The 18,120-nt window shown below is 50.4% G+C and overlaps 1 protein-coding gene across 1 annotated transcript in view; it reads left to right on the top strand.

The window, feature by feature from the left end:
* LOC135900701 (L-lactate oxidase-like) overlaps positions 1-18,120 on the top strand; it is a 62,222-nt gene that overhangs the window by 20,266 nt on the left and 23,836 nt on the right. Inside the window, exons 4-5 of the mRNA XM_065430246.2 lie at positions 4,607-4,862; positions 6,008-6,171. Coding sequence (XP_065286318.1) covers positions 4,607-4,862; positions 6,008-6,171 — 420 coding nt within the window. The remainder of the gene's footprint in view (positions 1-4,606; positions 4,863-6,007; positions 6,172-18,120) is intronic.

The following is an 18,120-nucleotide window of genomic DNA, read 5'->3' on the forward strand; positions in this document are numbered from 1 at the left end:
TTTTTGCGTTGCGCACGCCAGACGGCAAAGCAAAAAGCTTTTTGCCCTCGCTGTGTCTGCTGCGGCAACCGAAGGCGCAGCAGCATGGCATCGCAATTAAGTTCTCGTCCTTACACATTCTATTACGCTAACGCACTCCGTCAGTCCACCTGACGTACTTTCGTCGCGCAGGCCCAAGAATGGAGATCGGCTCGCGCTGGAAAGAAAAAAAAATATGCAAAAGTGCGGCGCTTGCTTCCACGTGACACAGATTGACCAATGGGGGAGCGGAAAAGGCTGGGGCGACAGGAGTGTGGAGGAGGACGCGACAGGGTGAGCGGGATGGCGGAAAAATCTAAGAATGGCGCTACTTTTGAAAAATTGAGGGGCTTTACTGTTTATTGACCCGCTGCGCCATCTAGGAGCATCGCACGCCGGTGCTTGCGAACGCTAAGAATTCTTCCCTCGCTTGCCGTACACTCAGAGGCAGATACTCAGTAACCCAACTTGGTGAGAGATGCATTGAAGAGCGGCACATACCTCGTGCATTCATGGCGAAGCCTGCTAATGCGTCCAGTCGCTGTCCTTGAGAATCCCTCGTGATTGGTTCGATTCCGCTCAGGAGCGGAGGAACTAGGAATGGCATTCGTTGTTGAAGAGTGGCACATTCTCCATGGCGTATACCTATTTCCCAAGTTGTAGTTGTCATCAACGGCGTTCACTGATGAGCGGCAGACGTCTACTGGCATACGCCCGATAACCAGAGTTGGCGTCAGACAGGCTCGTTGGAGACTGGCGCAGACCGAGTGGCACATAAACAATACTCCAAGTCGTCGTCAAAGAGTTGCTTTGAGCAGCGGCACCCACCTAGGAGGTTACGGACTGGATTCCAAGAGAAGGGAAGCGCAGCAGGGGGCGGGAGAAAATTAGGTGGACGAATAAGATTAAGAAGTTTGCAGGGGCAACATGGCCACAATTAGCACATGTCCGGGACAGTTGGAGGAGTATGGGAGAGGCCTTTGCCCTGCAGTGGGCGTAGCCAGGCTGATGATGATGATGACCCACCTAGTCCCTCGTCTGCAGTGACCCATGTCGGCGTGAAAGAGCGGCACGAATGTAGATTCTGCCACATACTCGGTGACCCAAGATGGTATCCGACGCTTGCTTTCGAACTTTCTTACGTCGGCACAGCTGCCCGATGTGCTACGTATTCCACTACTGACTACCGAATTACCCAGATAGGCGGTAAAATGGTTAGAGACTAACACGCAAGCACATGTAGACACATAGATATATACAGACATTGAAACATACATACGTAGTTTAATGGCCCACAGAAGGTTCGTGAAGTACTCTAAGAATGCTAACGCATGAAAAATGGCTTGCATACCGTTTAAACGAGAAGAAAGACGGTTAACCGAGGGGCCGGATTTTATATTAGTCATGTCATAAGAAGCCAACAAACACTGACACCAAAAACAACATAGGGGAAATTACTTGTGCTTAATAAATGAAATACAGAAACGATAAATTAATAGAAATGAAAATGTATGAACAAACAACTTGCCGCAGGTCGGGACGGGCCCGCAACCTTCGCATGCGAAGGTTGTGGGCTCGTTCTGGCATTTCACACACACAGAGCTGTGTGTGTAAGATGTGCTTTTCTGTTGTCCTTGTTCAGCTTGCGCTACAACGAAGATATGTAATATTTAAGCTCTGTGATGGAGGCCGAGGAAGCCCTGAGTACAACGCTTAGCTGGTAGTTCTTCAACGCAGCATTGAAGAAATCCACCTGGTACTGTGGTGCTGGCAAAAACGACTTTGTAAGCGGCCTCGCGGATGGGTTAGATGAGTAGAGGGACACGGAAAGAGAAGGAAAGACGACAGGTGGGGTGAGCGGTGTAGGGCATTCCCATAGAATGCGCTACGAGGTAACTCACAGAAGAAGGGCAGACAGGTTCATCTGCGAAACGGCGAAGAAGGTGGACGCGGGCTGAACAAAGTATTGCGTCAGCACATGCCTGCCGTTAGAGAACACCACACGCTCTCTGCAAGTCGTGTCGTGGCAGGAATGAAAATGCGCCTATAAGGAGATTATAGGGCACTAGTTGTAGGGCGCGGAGAGCTGGGAGTTGGCTCTGGGACGCTGGGAACTTGGCGTTAAGCTTCACGCGCGAGATCCAAATGCCGTTCATTTCCTGACAGTGTGCGTACCTCCGCCCGTGTGCGTACGAATTTCGCTATAAGAGAGGCAAGTGGAGCAGTAAGTGGGCCCTGAAGAAATGTGTGGCAAGCATCCAGGGAATGAATAATGACGATCGGAGGTTGCACAGAATTCGGAGGTTGATGACGGAAGCCCGTGGCGAGGGCATGTAGGTCCAAAAGCGTCAGATCAGTATTAGGAAACAGTCCGTGAAGGACGGCGACAGTGTGATAAAGGTGAAAGTGCGGGTGTATATTGGGGGCGAGGTATTCGTATTGAATGCGGGCTTCACGCAACCGAACGTCATACTATAGGGATGCATTGCGGCGTGGAAGAGAAGTGACTGTATGAAAGCTTTGTGTAGAACGAGGAAGTACAGAGATAGCTGTAGGAATGAATTAAGCCCTCAATGATAGTGAGACACTGTTGGGTGAAGCATAGGGGAACTTGTTGATTCCGTTTATGAACGGAGGGGGATCTCGTCTGTCGTGTTGCGAGCGCCCCCTCTGGAGCAGAAGAGAGCTGCTGGAGCTGACAGGGCAAGCTTTATCCGCATGTAAATGATCCACATCGATGGTGAGAAAATTAGTGTAGCGCTATAGGGGCGTTACAGAGGCGCAGCACGTCTCATTCTGTGAGGCCACGGAAGCACGAGGAAACTCAACACATCAATCCTTCCCATCTGTTTATATGAGAATAAATAAGCTATTGATTCCTTCTAATGCCCTTTCCATCCTTAGCATACACACCATCGACAACAGCGGGAATAACAGGCACCCTTGTCTCAGTACTTAGAATATATCAATCTTCTCCTAGCTCTTGACCCCTTCGCATTCAACACAAACGATACTTTATTGGTAAATATCCCTTGAAAGTTGTATACAGCCGTTGCATAATACTTCTCTTTACACGAATATCCCAATAAATGTTCCGATGCGCGTGGTCATACGCTTCGGTAATTTCTAAACAGCCACATGATAACGGTCTCCTTCCTTTTCTGGTATTTCGACACACTGGATATTCCAATTACCCATTCCTCCTCTAACGTCACCACAGCGAAACCTGTGCGTGGCATCCTAAATGCATGGCGCTCCGGTGCACACTCTGAGAAACGCCTCATGTGGCAGCCGGCCCTCTCTCTCGCCTTCTTTCTGGACATGCCGCGCCATCTGGTGGCGCTGCCGAGGAGTTCCCGCGTGGCCTCGGAGACGAGATGCGTGGCGCGCCAGTGCGCGCGAATGGTGATAATTGTTCCCTCTCTGGCCGCACACCCCACTGGCACATACACAGTGACCCAGGTTGGTGAGAGGTTAACTGAAAAGGCTGCACATACCCAGTGCATTTATGGCGCAGCTCGGTAAAGCCATGGTGTGAAAGACGTCCCTTGAACAGTGGCATGTACCCACTAGATTTGTGACGCAGCTTGCTAACCCTAAAGTGCCTGCTTGCTCTCCTTGAGCAACCCGTGTGAACTGGCTTCAGTTCTACCCACCTAGGGAGAAATTTCAAAGGTAATATAATGTTACATTTGGCTGGTCAAAATCGCCATTCGCGAGATCAGCGGGTCGGAATGCAGCCGGGTTGCTCTGCACTGCCTTAAAGACCGCGCTCGGTGCCAGTTAGATTTCGCTGAGCATTGCAGAAATTAAAACGATATTTCTTTTGTAATAATAGAGGGCCACATTCCTAGTGGCGATTACCTAGTTGCCGAAGTTGGTGTGAAAGACGCTCATTGAAGAGCGGCACACGCCTACTGGAACAGTGACCCAAGGTGGCATCAAAGAGCTTCATTGAAGTTGAGCAAAGACCGACTAGCCAGTGCTCCAAGTTGGCGTCGAAGAGTTTCTTTGAACAGCGGTACCTACCCATTCCCGCATCGACAGTTACCCATTTCGGCGTGAAAGAGGTTCGTTGAAGACCGGAACATATGTGGACATCGTCACATACACAGTGACCCAAGCTGGTACGATGGTTGGTTTCTAACCCTAGGTGCTCCCCCAGCTCAGCAGTCCGATGCGCAACCCATTCTACCGCAGACTACCCAGTAACCCGGATAGGCGGGAAAACGATTAGATATATGCGTACATAAATAAAAACAAGCATAGGTAGAGAAAGAGCTGGTGCCAGGAAAGTGCTTGAAGTGGCCTAAGAATGCTAACGTGTCAAAAACTTCTCAGTCCACCGCTGCACTTAACTCTTGCACCCTGTTAGCGCGAAAACAACGGGAGACACAGAGTTAGAAGGACGAACGCCGTCTAACGCTTCCGTCGTTTTCGCGCTCATTAATAAGTATGCATGATTTCCAACTCCTCTATCTTTCTACGTTATTGTAAATGCAGGTGCCAATAGTTGTTCACGCGTTTGAGTAAGCATTTCGGTAAGGACGGCCCGGAAGATCTCTTTTTCTCTTTCTGTACGGCATAGCTGCGCAGGAGGTCGGAACTGTTATGATCCTGAGCTGCTTGAGCACCGTGACGCTGGAGGATGTCAGGGCCAACGCGCCCGACTGCGTGCTCTGGCAGCAGGTGTACCTATTCAGCGAGAGGTGCCTCACCGAATCGTTGGTTAAGAGGGCCGCAGAACAAGGCTGCACGGCCATCGTGGTGACCGCGGACGCTCCCGTCGACGGAGACAAGATCAGCCGCCACGAGTACCCACATAGCCTTCCCCAAGGACTCAGGTCCGCAAGCGTTTCAGAACACCTACACTCTTTCACAAATTATATTTAGCAGTAAACCGGAATTTTATGATTTGGATGGATGGATGGATGGATGGATGGATGGATGGATGGATGGATGGATGGATGGATGGATGGATGGATGGATGGATGGATGGATGGATGGATGGATGGATGGATGGATCAATGAACCGACGAACAGAGGGACTGATCAATGGGTGCGTGCATGGACGCGGGAGCGATGGATAGATGTATGGGCGGACAAACGGATAGTTGTGTATGGATGAATGAATGGACTATTGGCAGGACGGTTAGATGGATATGGATGGACGGATAGATGAAAGGACATGATGTACGGACGAATGGAAGGACGAATGAATTGATGGACGGAGGGACTCGACCGATTGATGAATGGGTGCGTGTGTGGGTGGATGGATGCGTTGATGTATGGCTAGCTTAGAGGGAGGGAGGGCGTTGGTGTATGGCTAGCTTAGTGGGAGGGAGGGCGGGTGAGTGAGTGAGCGGGCGGAACAGTGCGGAAAGAAGGATGACCGGATGGATGGATGAATGGATGGATGGATGGATGGATGGATGCATGGATGGATGGATGGATGGATGGATGGATGGATGGATGGATGGATCAATGAACCGACGAACAGAGGGACTGATCAATGGGTGCGTGTATGGACGGGAGCGATGGATAGATGTATGGGCGGACAAACGGATAGTTGTGTATGGATGAATGAATGGACTATTGGCTGGACGGTTAGATGGATGTGGATGGACGGATAGATGAAAGGACATGATGTACGGACGAATGGAAGGACGAATTAATGGATGGACGGAGGCACTCGACCGATTGATGAATGGGTGCGTGTGTGGGTGGATGGATGCGTTGATGTATGGCTAGCTTAGAGGGAGGGAGGGCGTTGATGCATGGCTAGCTTAGTGGGAGGGAGGGTGGGTGAGTGAGTGAGCGGGCGGAACAGTGCGGAAAGAAGGATGGCCGCATGGATGAATGTGCGGATGGATAAATCTTGAGGGATGGACAAACTGACGGGCGGACGGATCTATGTGTGTGTGTGTTCGGCGACGTCATTAATGCGGCATGTTTGCTTATTTTCTTTTCGTACCTCTTTTTTCTGCAGTACCGCCAACTTGGATGCATCGTTTTCCTACCACAGGCCCGATTGCACTGCCGTGAGCGAGCACTCCCGCGAAGTAAGCGCCATGCATTGCGCCACCTTCAAGGAGATCGAATGGCTGCGCACTCTTTCTGAGCTACCTGTGGTCGTCAAGGGTGTCCTTACGGGTGAGCGTGATGTCCCAGTAAGACACTTGGCGTTCTCAGAGTACTTCACGCGCTTTCCGGAGTCTGTCGGTCTTCAACGGTCTTTCCACCAATTTGCGTCACTGAGTAGTCCATGGTCTAATGCTTAAATACTTGAAGAGAAGAGCGCTACGAAGACGCGGACGTAAAGGGGAACATGTACGACGGACAAGGCGCTTTGTCCGTCGTACATGTTCCTCTTTTAGTCCGCGTCTTCGTAGCGTTCATTTCTTCAAGTATGCAAAACCAACTCGCCCACATCAAGCTTCTGCTGCTAATGCTTAAAGCATGGGGCTGCTGTGATGAGGGAACCAGGTTATCGGGTCAACTTGGATCACTGGTTAATTGTCGCGTCAAATGTGGTCCCTGATATGAGGCAGTGCGTATATATGTGCCGTTCTTCACTTTACCTGTTTCACGCCAGCTTGCGTTACTAGATATGTGGCAAATGCTACTTCTGTATGCTAAAACCACTTATTTCCCTCGCTCCGCAATCTGGTGCAGAACTACTTACAACGTGCAGTACGAGGAACCGCCACGTTGATTATTTACCATTTTATAAACATCTAACTAACCTTTCCATGCACTCGTTTCTTTTTTCGAAACACGAAAAAATCCGCCAAAACCCGTTTCACCATGAATGTCGACCTTACTGCGATTAGCATTGGACCAATGCGTCGACATACTGTAGTTTTTTTTTATTCGAAAGCATGCCCTTAGGCATAATACAAAAGATGTTAGAAATACACGAACAGATTCGACTCGTGCAAAAAATCTAGAAGTGAACGATGATGGGGTCCATGAATCCAACGTTCAAGGTCGGGTGGGCGGCCAGGCCGAAGGCCTGTTGCCCGGAGATGGCGGAGACGGCTTAGATGAAGCCCTGGGCACGTCCATAATAGGTGTGTTACTGTCACATTTTGGATTCCTGTGTTGCAAAATGGGCATGATGAGCCGTAAGGACCATGGTATTGTTGTGGCCAGAGAGCGGTCACAGACGGGGTGAGCGCGACCCCGACACGTAGCCTCCTTAACGTAACCTCCTCTCGGCGGGTTAACCCGCCAGGGAGGTCTGACCCACACGGAGGTATGAGAGCTCGTGTGGTACGTCGGAGGTTTTCCTTTTCCCGGATCAGTCGTCCACAGGCGTCTTCAGGAAAATGTGGAAGTGGGTATGTTGTATTCTGTGGGTGGGTTGCCATATCTGCTTCAAGGAGACCCGGCAGGGCTGCTCGAGGCACCCACTGGACGCGTATGAGGATATTCGTAGTGGCAGCAAGACGGTGAATGCTATCTGACAATAGGGTGGACCGAGATACCCTACGTATGTCGTGGATGGCTTGAGTCGAGTCTGTGCGAATGATGAGTTGAGAGTATCGAGCATCTTGAACAGTAGGTAGCAACGCGGCCAAGCCGTCTCGTATGGCAGCAAGCTCGGCAAGGTAGGCCGGTGGTGCAGGATCGGCAACATACGAGCACGTTTGGCCTGCCTCCGGTATCAATGGACACACGAGAGCTGTGTGAATCATGGTGCCATTAACACTGGCATCAGTGTATGCTACAAGAGTCGTATCGTCTTGGTTGTCATCGGCGCGATGAAGGCGGGAAATATGGGCATTCGCCTGACGAGGAACCGGGCTATACAGACGACCAAGAGGTTTATTGTCACTTAATTGTACCCTTTCCCACGGAGCTACATCGGGTCTCGTAGATACTGGATTGTCTATTTCGTGCCCCATGTACCGGGCCAGTGAAGCAGCCGAGCCGAAATATGATGGCTTTAGGGCGCGCGCGCACCGACGTTGGTGTACGAGGTCGTCAATAGTGTTGAGTTGGGACTCAGCCTGTAGAGTTGGCAACGGAGTGAGACGTGGTAATCCCGTTATGGCCCGCATAGCTTCATTATTAATGGCCTCAAGGCGAGCCCATTGTGCCTTCGTGAGATGATGAAACTGGGCTCTGTAGACGAGTCGTGGTTGCAATACAGAACGGACCAGAAGGCGAGCCATGTTGGTGCTCGCTCCACCAGATTTCTTCGCAATCCGACGTATCAACTGTATCGTTTCTGCGGCCTGTTGCTTTGCATTCTTGACCCATGGTCCCGCAGATCCGGAGGAATCCATTTCAAGGCCGAGTACACGGAGAGTTGCAGCCTCGTGTAATGGTTGCTGATTCAGAGTTAACTGAAGAGGCCGGAGTGCCAGTAGACGGCGCCCATACTTGTTCGCTACTGACATGTACGTCGTCTTGTCCTTGGAAATGTCAAGGCCTATCTGAGCACACCAGTTGTGCGTCATGTTCAGGGCCTCTTGGAGCGCTTGTTCTTGGTGGCAGATTTCAGGATCAACTGACCAGACAGTGATGTCATCTGCGTACATTATGTACTGTGCGTTATGTATCGTGGCTAGCTTCCAGGCTAGTGGAAGGAGAGCAATATTAAAAAGGACTGGTGCGAGCACAGATCCTTGTGGGACACCCCGATGTGCGACGAACTGACCTACTGCTTGGCCAGCCAGGCGAATGGAGAAGGTGCGAGCGCACAGGAAGGCTTCGACGAATGTGCAGACACGGCTAGGGAAGTGAAGCCAATGGAGAATTCCGACAATTGCTTCGTGACTCACATGGTCGTATGCTTTACGAATATCCATTGCCAGAATCGTGCGAATTCTTCGGGAGCGGCCTCCGATGAGAACCATAGAAGATAGGTACGCAAGGCCATCCTCTGCGCCTAGATGAGCACGGAACCCGATTTGGCCAGGATGATACCATGAGTACCGCTCGAGCCACCATGTAATACGTGTCGCGAGCATACGCTCCATCAGCTTGCCTAACGTTGAGGTTAGTGCTATTGGGCGCATATGAGCGATATTATCTTGGGGTTTTCCGGGTTTGGGAATAGGGACCACTTCTGCATGCCGCCAAGAATTGGGAATGACTCCTGTAGCCCAAGCTTCGTTTATGGCCCCCAACAGCACTTCGAGAACCTTGCCTTCCGTGTTTTTATAAAGTTCATACGGTATGCCATCCGGTCCTGGTGCCTTGCATGGCTTCGACAGGTCGATTGCCGCTAAAAATTCCGCCATAGTGAAAGCAGCTTGTATACCCTCGATGTCAGAGAGCGTAGGTGGCGTGCCTGCGTCCGCAGGAAGGCAGTTTTGAACAACGAAGGGAGGCGGTGCTGTGTCCAAAACCGGAAAAAAGGTGTGGGCGACAGTTTCTGCGAATACTGCTGGTGTCTGGCCCGATGCTAACAGGGCGCAGGCTGCGGGCTCTGGAGGGCGCCGACCACGTTCCATTACTCGGAAGGTGCGCCAAATGGAGGCATTGGACGACGAAGGTCCGAGAGAAGAGCACCAGTCCATCCAGCGGCCACGTTCTAAGCGGTGTTCATGGCGCCGAGCTACTGCAGTAAGGCGTTGGGCCTCTAAGCGAAGGGTATTTGATGCAGGGTCACGTTCTGATGCAAGTTCTGCTTGGCGGCGCGACGCCCAGAGACGCAGAAGTTGCAAATCAGGAGCGGTTCGGGATTCATCAACCCACGACGTACGTGTCGCCTCAACCAATGCCGCCTTAAGACAATGGGACGGGTCCACCATGAAGCTGGATACATTGCTTTCTGATACCACCCTGTATCGATCCCAGTCCACCACTCGACATAGGCGGCGGAGGCGGCTTGTTCCGCCCGAAGATAAGCCAAGGTGAATCGGATGATGGTCGCTACCCCAGCAGTCGGGTTCACATGACCACGAGATGGTCGTCCTTCCTAGCCACCAAGATAAGTCCGGTGAGTGTGGCGGTGCGCAAGGGTGGTCTCGCCGACGAGTAGGCACTGACACATTATTAAGGAGAGTGAATTGGGCGTCCGTAAATGTGTCCAGCACACATGTACCACGCGCACTGGAAATAGCGTATCCCCATATGGTGTGGGGCGCGTTAAAATCTCCTGCGACCATAATGGGGCAACCAGGATGTTTCTGTCGTAGGTGCGCCAGCCAGCCGAGACACAACCGAGCCGCACGACCGCTGTAAGGCCGGGCATAGTATGAAACGATGATAACGTCCGTGCGTTGGAGACGAACCAATACGGCCACGACTTCTTGCCATAGAGTACACCACCGTGAAAGATCAACACGAGTCTGATGAAGAGTGCATCTTACATACGCTGCAGCCTTTCCTGGAGGGACATCGGGCGTAGCACTCCTACGATCCAACATTGAAGGCGATGAGTATGCCACAAATCCTGGAATGGGTGGCAGGCCGTTGGATTCTTGAAGTAGTAGAGCCCAAGCACGCAGCTTCCCATATCTGAGACGCTGACGCAGCTCTCCGACCTTCCCCGCGATGCCGCGACAGTTCCACTGTAAGATGCCTTCTGGCACTCTTGAAGACGTAGCAGCCATCATAGATTAAGATTGGCCAGTAGAACCGAGGTGAGATGCTGGAGCTGTTGCGCAACGAAGCGCAAGAGTTCTTGGGGTGAAAGAGGCTTCGACACAGATGCCGGGTTAGCCATATGAGCAGGACTAGACGACGACGGCGAATGCGACGGCCGCGCTCCGTCATGACGACGCCGGAGCACTGTACGGCGGTCCTTGAGACGTTGGATCTCCCTTTCAAGGTTGGCGAGGCGAGCGTCGATCTCGAACTCTTCGTCTGCCAAAGGAAGCGGCGTGTCTTCTATCGATTGAGATGCCCGTTGCGGCCGTGAAGTGGACGACCTAACAGCTGCGCTATAGGTACGAGTGGCAGCATCACTTGTCTCTTTACATGCTTCTGTCACCTGGCTAGCATCCTCTTCCAGCGAGGCCAGAACGGCGTAACGGTTGTACACAGGGACTTGTTTCATTGATGAATCTCGAGGGGTCCTTGCTGGCTGTCGAGAATGGCGTTGCCGAGCCTTCTTAGTGGCCTTCAACTTCGTAGGACACGTCGTGGAAGTGATGTCATGATCGTTTGTTTGGCATAGGCCGCATCTAAACGATGCCGACGGTTCAGGCTCCATGGTGTCGTCCTTAGGTGGGTAGGGGCAGGATGATTTCATGTGTCCCTGTCTAAAGCAAGAGTAGCAGTACACAACGGAAGGCTTGAACGGACGCGGGCGCAGTACGCAGCCGTAATACAGGATACGTTCAGGTGGGGAATTAGGACCTTGAAGCGTGATTAGGCACGTACGACCGCTGCCTAGGTAGCGAGCAGCCACGACCTTGTGTGTGGGACACGATAGTTCCTGCAGGAGCCTCTCGGGTTCTTCGTCAAGGTCAACGCCATTAACCACGTAGCGTCTTAAATCTGTACCACTGGCGAGGTACGCCTGGACTGGAAGGACACACTCTTCTGAGACTTGTATTTGTTGCAGTTCTTCGAGTTTATAAACTAGTGCCATAGCAGACACCCATACTGAGACCGTATTAGTGGGTTTGTGTAGAGCAAAACCTTGAAATCGGGAAGTCTCGAGGCAGGCGTCCAGGGCCGCTTGAATGATACGATTGTGCAGAGTGGACATGTCATATCTGGCACGAGGCTTGATAACCACTTTGTACCGCGATGTCGTTGGCGACTCCGGAGACGTGCGTGTCGGTCGTGCAGGCAGGCCTTGTGATGAGCGAGGTCTTTTCGGGGCTGCTGGAGCTACATTTTCATCCGATGGGAGGCCAGTAGCTTCCTTCGTCCTGTTGGCTGAGGTGTGCGCCACGACAGCAGGGCTGTTCTGCTCCATGTTGGTGGTATCCATGCTCAGGGTGCCGCCTTCACCCGTTGCACTTGTCCCCACGGAGGAGACGTCCCTGGCTTGGATGGCAGTTGCATCGGTAATGTTCCGCTCCCTCGACGCAGCGGACAGCAGCTTGGATGCTCCGCGCCGGCGCGGCGAGTGCCGCGGGGGCACTCGCACTCGCGAAGCCGCACAAGAACTCGAGTTCGACGGCGCAGCAGGAGGGTGTAGATGACGACGTACCTTGTAGATAGGCGCCAGTAGTAATTACGAACCGCCAAAGCGGTCCATAAACAACAGAGTTCCAGTAGCGGGGAAAAGAAACCAGCAAACGGGGCGAAAAAAATCCATACTGTAGTGCAACAGCTGAAACATGTCATTTATGAGGCGTGTATGCAGCCGGAATGCGCTTTCACGCTTCCCTCTGGGCACGCTTCGCCATACAGCACCACTGCAGTGAAGTCCACGCGCGGCGCGTGTGTGAATGCACCTTTAGACAAGAGTGCCTGAATATTTGTGACGTGGGTTTTGCTTCACTCAGCGCCGGAGAACTCTAAATTATTATTTTTTTTGTCATTGAACAAGTGGCACATACGTAGTAGCCCATTCCCAGAGGCCCTAGTTGGCGTCAACGAAGTTTATGCGGCGTTAGCGGAGGAACTAAGGAGGCCGGCCACAAATAAATGCCTTGTATTTAGGAGGAGATATAGCTAACATTAAGCTGCAGTCTGTTGCACTGCGTCGCAGGAGGGGAGCACAACTAAGGATGTTCCATGCATCTTTTAAAGACAAAGTCCTCCTTAGTGAGTTAGCATCACTTTTCCGTATCGCGTATTTTTCTAGCCTCTTTCATGGGCCGATTCCGCAGGTAGTGCCGCCTAAACGTATGTGCTATTGTGACCTGCTGGAGGTGTGTGCCCCTCGGTCGCCGCGATTTTCTGGATATGTGTGTTTTATTTATTTGAATAAATAAAGAAATACAAAAATAAAAAAAACAAACGCCGGTGGATTCGATCGCGTTACCGCCAGAACAGAAACCCGCTACTCAAACCATCAAGCCACTCAGGCATTCTTTTTTCTTACTGTCACGGTGCGGCATTATTCGAGTTGGCGAAGCAGCGATGAACGGGTGCCAAAAGATCGTGGGAATAGGAACCGGCGAGCAAGACGGGTATTGCGGGCCACTCGGGCAGGCGGTCGAAAAATGTCGTAGGCAGGTTTAGTAACTATTTTTTTGTTGTTGACGCGACCGTGATGCCCCGACAGCCTTTTGTAGAGACCGCCTTATATTCTCTGTCCCGTGCGTGCATTGAGACGCTTGCTAAGACGGCAGGGGTTGCGAATACTTCGAAATATGTGGTGTCTCTGCGCAATCCCGTGTCCACGAACTGCTGACAGTGTACGTGTATCAGAGGGTTTGGCGCCGTATGGCCGGGTGCCGTCATTTCTTCTGTGTTTCTGAACGCACAATAGAGGCCCGCCACGGACTCAAGGGTGTCCGTGCGTGTCTGTGTGGTGCAATGCAAGTGCGCGACCTCTAACAGCAGAGGGGAACCACCCGTGCCCTCGCCCCTAGTTAAAAGGGGCGCTGCCAAGGCCTTGGGGGGAGTCGTATTACAATTGGGTGAACTTGATTGGATCGTCACCAATATCTGTCATTCCCTAACCCAGGATAATAAGGACATCAGCAGTTATTTAAACGCCAGTTTTAGACCGAGCTCGGCAGTCTAGAAGCTAAACCTGTGATCTGCTGAGAAGCGTCGAGGAGCTGGTGCCGTCCAGTATCGCCTGGGCCGCCTAGCCGCCTCTTAGCTCCGAGTGGCTAGTTGACGCAAGAGAGGACAAACCAACGTCTGCAACGAAGCTCATGGTAGTTCCCCTCAAGTTAGCTCAACCTGCTCGAGGAAAGACGTCCGACCTGGACTCCCGGGAAACCCAGCATAGCAATAGCATCCACACAATAAGATCGGCTCGCCAGCATTCTTGGGGAAAGCTCTGCCGTCGACTCCACGGTTTATGGAATTACTGCTGCTGCCCGCACATGTGTATGCCATCACGTGTTTTCCTTAGAACTCTGTTTTAGTGGAGGTCTGTTAAGTGTATTTTTGTGTAGTGTTGGTTTTTATATTGACTGGTAATGGTTCATTGTATCGTTGTATCGATGTCAGTCGAAAACGTTTTTCTCTTTTTCTCCCGACCCTGACTCTCTCGCTGTGTTCGCTTGACTAGGGAACGACCAACCGGCTTGTGCACCCCGTCGACTACTTCGCCGTGACAACTACATGGGAGGAGAACTTTCAGAGAAACAAAGCGTTACATGAATTAAAAGTAACTGGAGGCACATTTAGAAGTCAGAGAAGTACGTGAAGCGTCCAATAGAGACATCCAGTACGGCTGTGTTTCTTGTGCAGCGTACACACTGCGACCGTAAGCAGCAGATTCCCGAAAGAACTACCGAGTGCTTCGTGGTGGTTGAGTCTGCCTGTCGCAAATTCTACTGCGCCAAAGGCTATCTAGAGCAAGTAACATGAACATGTAATATGGCGGGTCACAGAGAGCTTTAAAGTGTAAGAAATGAATCGCGTATTGTGTGGTATCTAAATCTTTTTTAAGCCTTCTGTGAAGAATGCTCCAGAAAAACACGGCTTCCCTACTCTCTATAAAACAACAATCAATAGTTTTAGCATGCGGACAGAACCGGCAGGTTATCGACCATGGCATGAAACATCCCATTTACTCCAACCGGGTTTTGACAGGAAGGGTTGCCGAATTTGGCTTAAAGAAAAAACGTTTTGATCCCTGCAGGAATGATCATTCGACGGGCACGCTTAAGTACATCTAGGTAATTGTATCTCAAATAAGACGCACCATAAAGAGGATCAGGAAAGAAAACATTGTGTCTGTGAGCGCAGGAGAAATTTCATTGGGTGAGGCAGATACAATTCACACTAAAAAGCGAGCGTTTAGACAGAAAATACCTTCAACTACCTCCTTCAAGAATCCTTCAAATAATCTCTGACACATGACGACAAATCCATTTCTGGAAGGTAATTGATTAGACGTACCTCAAAAGTCAGAATAAAATAGCTTTAAAATTTTTGCCGCGCGTAAACCAGCGCGTGAATATGCTTGTAACGTTTTCCGAACGCCGACGGTTTCCCGCCCGTCTCACCTCGTGCACTTTGCGACTCGCGCAGCACTAGTGGACGCGCTGTTCATCCCGCCAACGTTGTCAGAAGTTTCGTAGCTGACAGGGCGCTCTTATTTCTATCAAGCAGGAGTCGCCTGAAGTGCTGCGTCGCGTCAGGATGTCGCAGCCGCATATACACTGAACGCCATCCGATGAGCCCAGCGCTGTACCTTGCTATCGGTGTCGATAATTCATCGTATGTTGATCATATGTTCATCGAATGTTCATCGGATTGCGAGCAAGGCTCCCATGTGGGGGCCGGAACATCAGTTTAAAAATTATTCATCTTGGTCGGCGTCTGTTTCCTGTCCGATGATTGGCCTCCAGCGCAGTTTCCTTATCACACTAAGCCGATACCTTAACGATTACACCATCACTACCCAATAACCCGTGTTTCCGGGAAAACTGTTAAAGCCCGGTCACACTAGGCCGAAACGTCACCAATTTTGTTCTGCCGACTGTTAGCGACAGCGTTTTCAGACTTGTCTTTGCCCCTGTGACATTGCACAGACGCCTACAGTCTGCAGACGCATCGGCGAAGGTCGTCGGCCGGAACGGACTCTTCGGCAGAGGGTTGGGCGATTTTATTTTCACGCTAACTACGCGACCATACACGGCTGAACACGGCGGCGTCTTCGAGGCGAAAGCCGCGGCCGCTTCGGGCTTATGAAGTCGTCGTCATGCACTGTTTTGTACTATCGCTGCATTTGCTATAGATTTGGATGTTGGTGCTTCGATAACATAGACAATTATAGACCGATCACTTTACTGTCCGTTGCCTACGATGTATTTACTAAGGTAATTGCAAACAGAATCAGAAACACCTTAGACTTCCGTCAACCAAAGGACCAGGCAGGATTCCGTAAAGGCTACTCAACAATAGACTATATTCACACTATCAATCAGGTAATAGAGAAATGTGCGGAATATAAACAACCTTTATATATAGCTATCGTTGATTACGAGAAAGCGTTTGATTCAGTCGAAACCTCAGCAGTCATGGAGGCATTGCGGAATCAGGGTGTAGACGAGACGTATGTAAAAATACTGAAAGACATCTATAGCGGCTCCACAGCCACCATAGTCCTCCATAAAGAAAGCAACAAAATCCCAATAAAAAAAGGCGTCAGGCAGGGAGATACGATATCTCCGATGCTATTCACAGGGTGTTTACAGGAGGTATTCAGAGACCTGGATTGGGAAGAATTGGGGATAAGAGTTAATGGAGAATACCTTAGCAACTTGCGATTCGCTGATGATATTGCCTTGCTTAGTAACTCAGGGGACCAACTACAATGCATGCTCACTGACCTGGAAAGGCAAAGCCGAAGGGTGGGTCTAAAAATTAATCTGCAGAAAACTAAAGTAATGTTTAACAGCCTCGGAAGGGAACATCAGCTTACAATAGGTAGTGAGGCACTGGAAGTGGTAAGGGAATACATCTACTTAGGACAGGTAGTGACTGCGGATCCGGATCATGAGACTGAAATAATCAGAAGAATAAGATTGGGCTGGGGTGCGTTTGGCAGGCATTCTCAGATCATGAACAGCAGGTTGCCATTATCCCTCAAGAGAAAAGTTTATAACAGCTGTGTCTCACCAGTACTCACGTACGGGGTAGAAACCTGGAGGCTTACGAAAAGGGTTCTACTTAAATTGAGGACGACACAACGAGCTATGGAAATAAGAATGATAGGTGTAACGTTAAGGGATAAGAAAAGAGCAGATTGGGTGAGGGAACAAACGCGAGTTAATGATATGTTAGTTGAAATCAAGAAAAAGAAATGGACATGGGCAGGACACGTAATGAGGAGGGAAGATAACCGATGGTCATTAAGAGTTACGGAATGGATTCCAAGGGAAGGAAAGCGTAGCAGAGGGCGGCAGAAAGTTAGGTGGCTGGATGAGATTAAGAAGTTTGCAGGGACAACATGGCCACAATTAGCACATGACCGGGGTAGTTGGAGAAGTATGGGAGAGGCCTTTGCCCTGCAGTGGGCATAACCAGGCGGATGATGATGATGATGATTCGACAACAAATCATTAGTGAAAACTGCGTGCTGCTTCCGGATTCATTCTCGCTCTCTTGGTTCATTAGGTCTAACAAAGACAGCTAAATAAGCTGGACACGTCTTCTGAGATTCATGCGCTGCCGGATTTCGAAGGCCATACATTTCGAGTGCTTGCTTGTTTTTATTTATGCACAGAGGGCGCCACAAAAAAATCAATTTGTTCGTATTTCCAACCGCTCGTCTTTTGCATTTAAGGAGATTATAAACTAAAATTTCTGGAGTGGCAGCCGCTGCAGCCGCCTAAGGAGTGAGGGAGGTCCCTGAGGCCAAAAGACGGCGGTCCCAGCATATAAGTGGCCGCGGAATGCGCGCGAAACTCGTACGTTCTCGGTTCTCCATCAAAAATTGCACGAAAATATTTGTTTACCTTACATAAATGTTTTACTTACCATCAGGCGATTTATTTACGCTAATATATGATACTAACTTTATATTTTTTGTGCATGGAATCATTTTAATTATTAGCTTCTTTTAATGGGTCAGCACGTTTTGGCGAGCACCCCAGCTCCATCACGCGAAAAGTGTAACTCCTTGTGCCTGCACAAAAATGCGTGATTTGCGATGTTAAGATATTTATTCGTTATAATAGTTAAAATGATTGGCAGCTTTATAAGCGATTAGGGACAATTTAAAGCAATAAAGATATGATAGAGAATGCCCATATAGGGATACATAGGGCTCGATCCGTAGAAAATGCATGGGAAAGCCTATGGTAGGTGCGGGACAACTTGAAACTTGGGGGCGGGCCAACCATATTTAGGCGTGGGTGAAGTTGAAATTGGGGGTGGGTTAACTCAATTTAGGAGTTGGCCAACTTAACATTTGGAGTGTGGCCGACTCAAAATTTCGGGGTGAGGAAAATGAAATTTGGGGGTGGGCCAACTTGAAGGTGGAGGTGGGCAAATTGAAATTTGGGGGTGGCCCAACTGGAAATGTGGGGGTGGGCCAACTTGAAGGCG

The sequence above is a fragment of the Dermacentor albipictus genome, chromosome 2, assembly GCF_038994185.2.
Source record: "Dermacentor albipictus isolate Rhodes 1998 colony chromosome 2, USDA_Dalb.pri_finalv2, whole genome shotgun sequence".
Lineage (NCBI taxonomy): Eukaryota > Metazoa > Arthropoda > Arachnida > Ixodida > Ixodidae > Dermacentor > Dermacentor albipictus.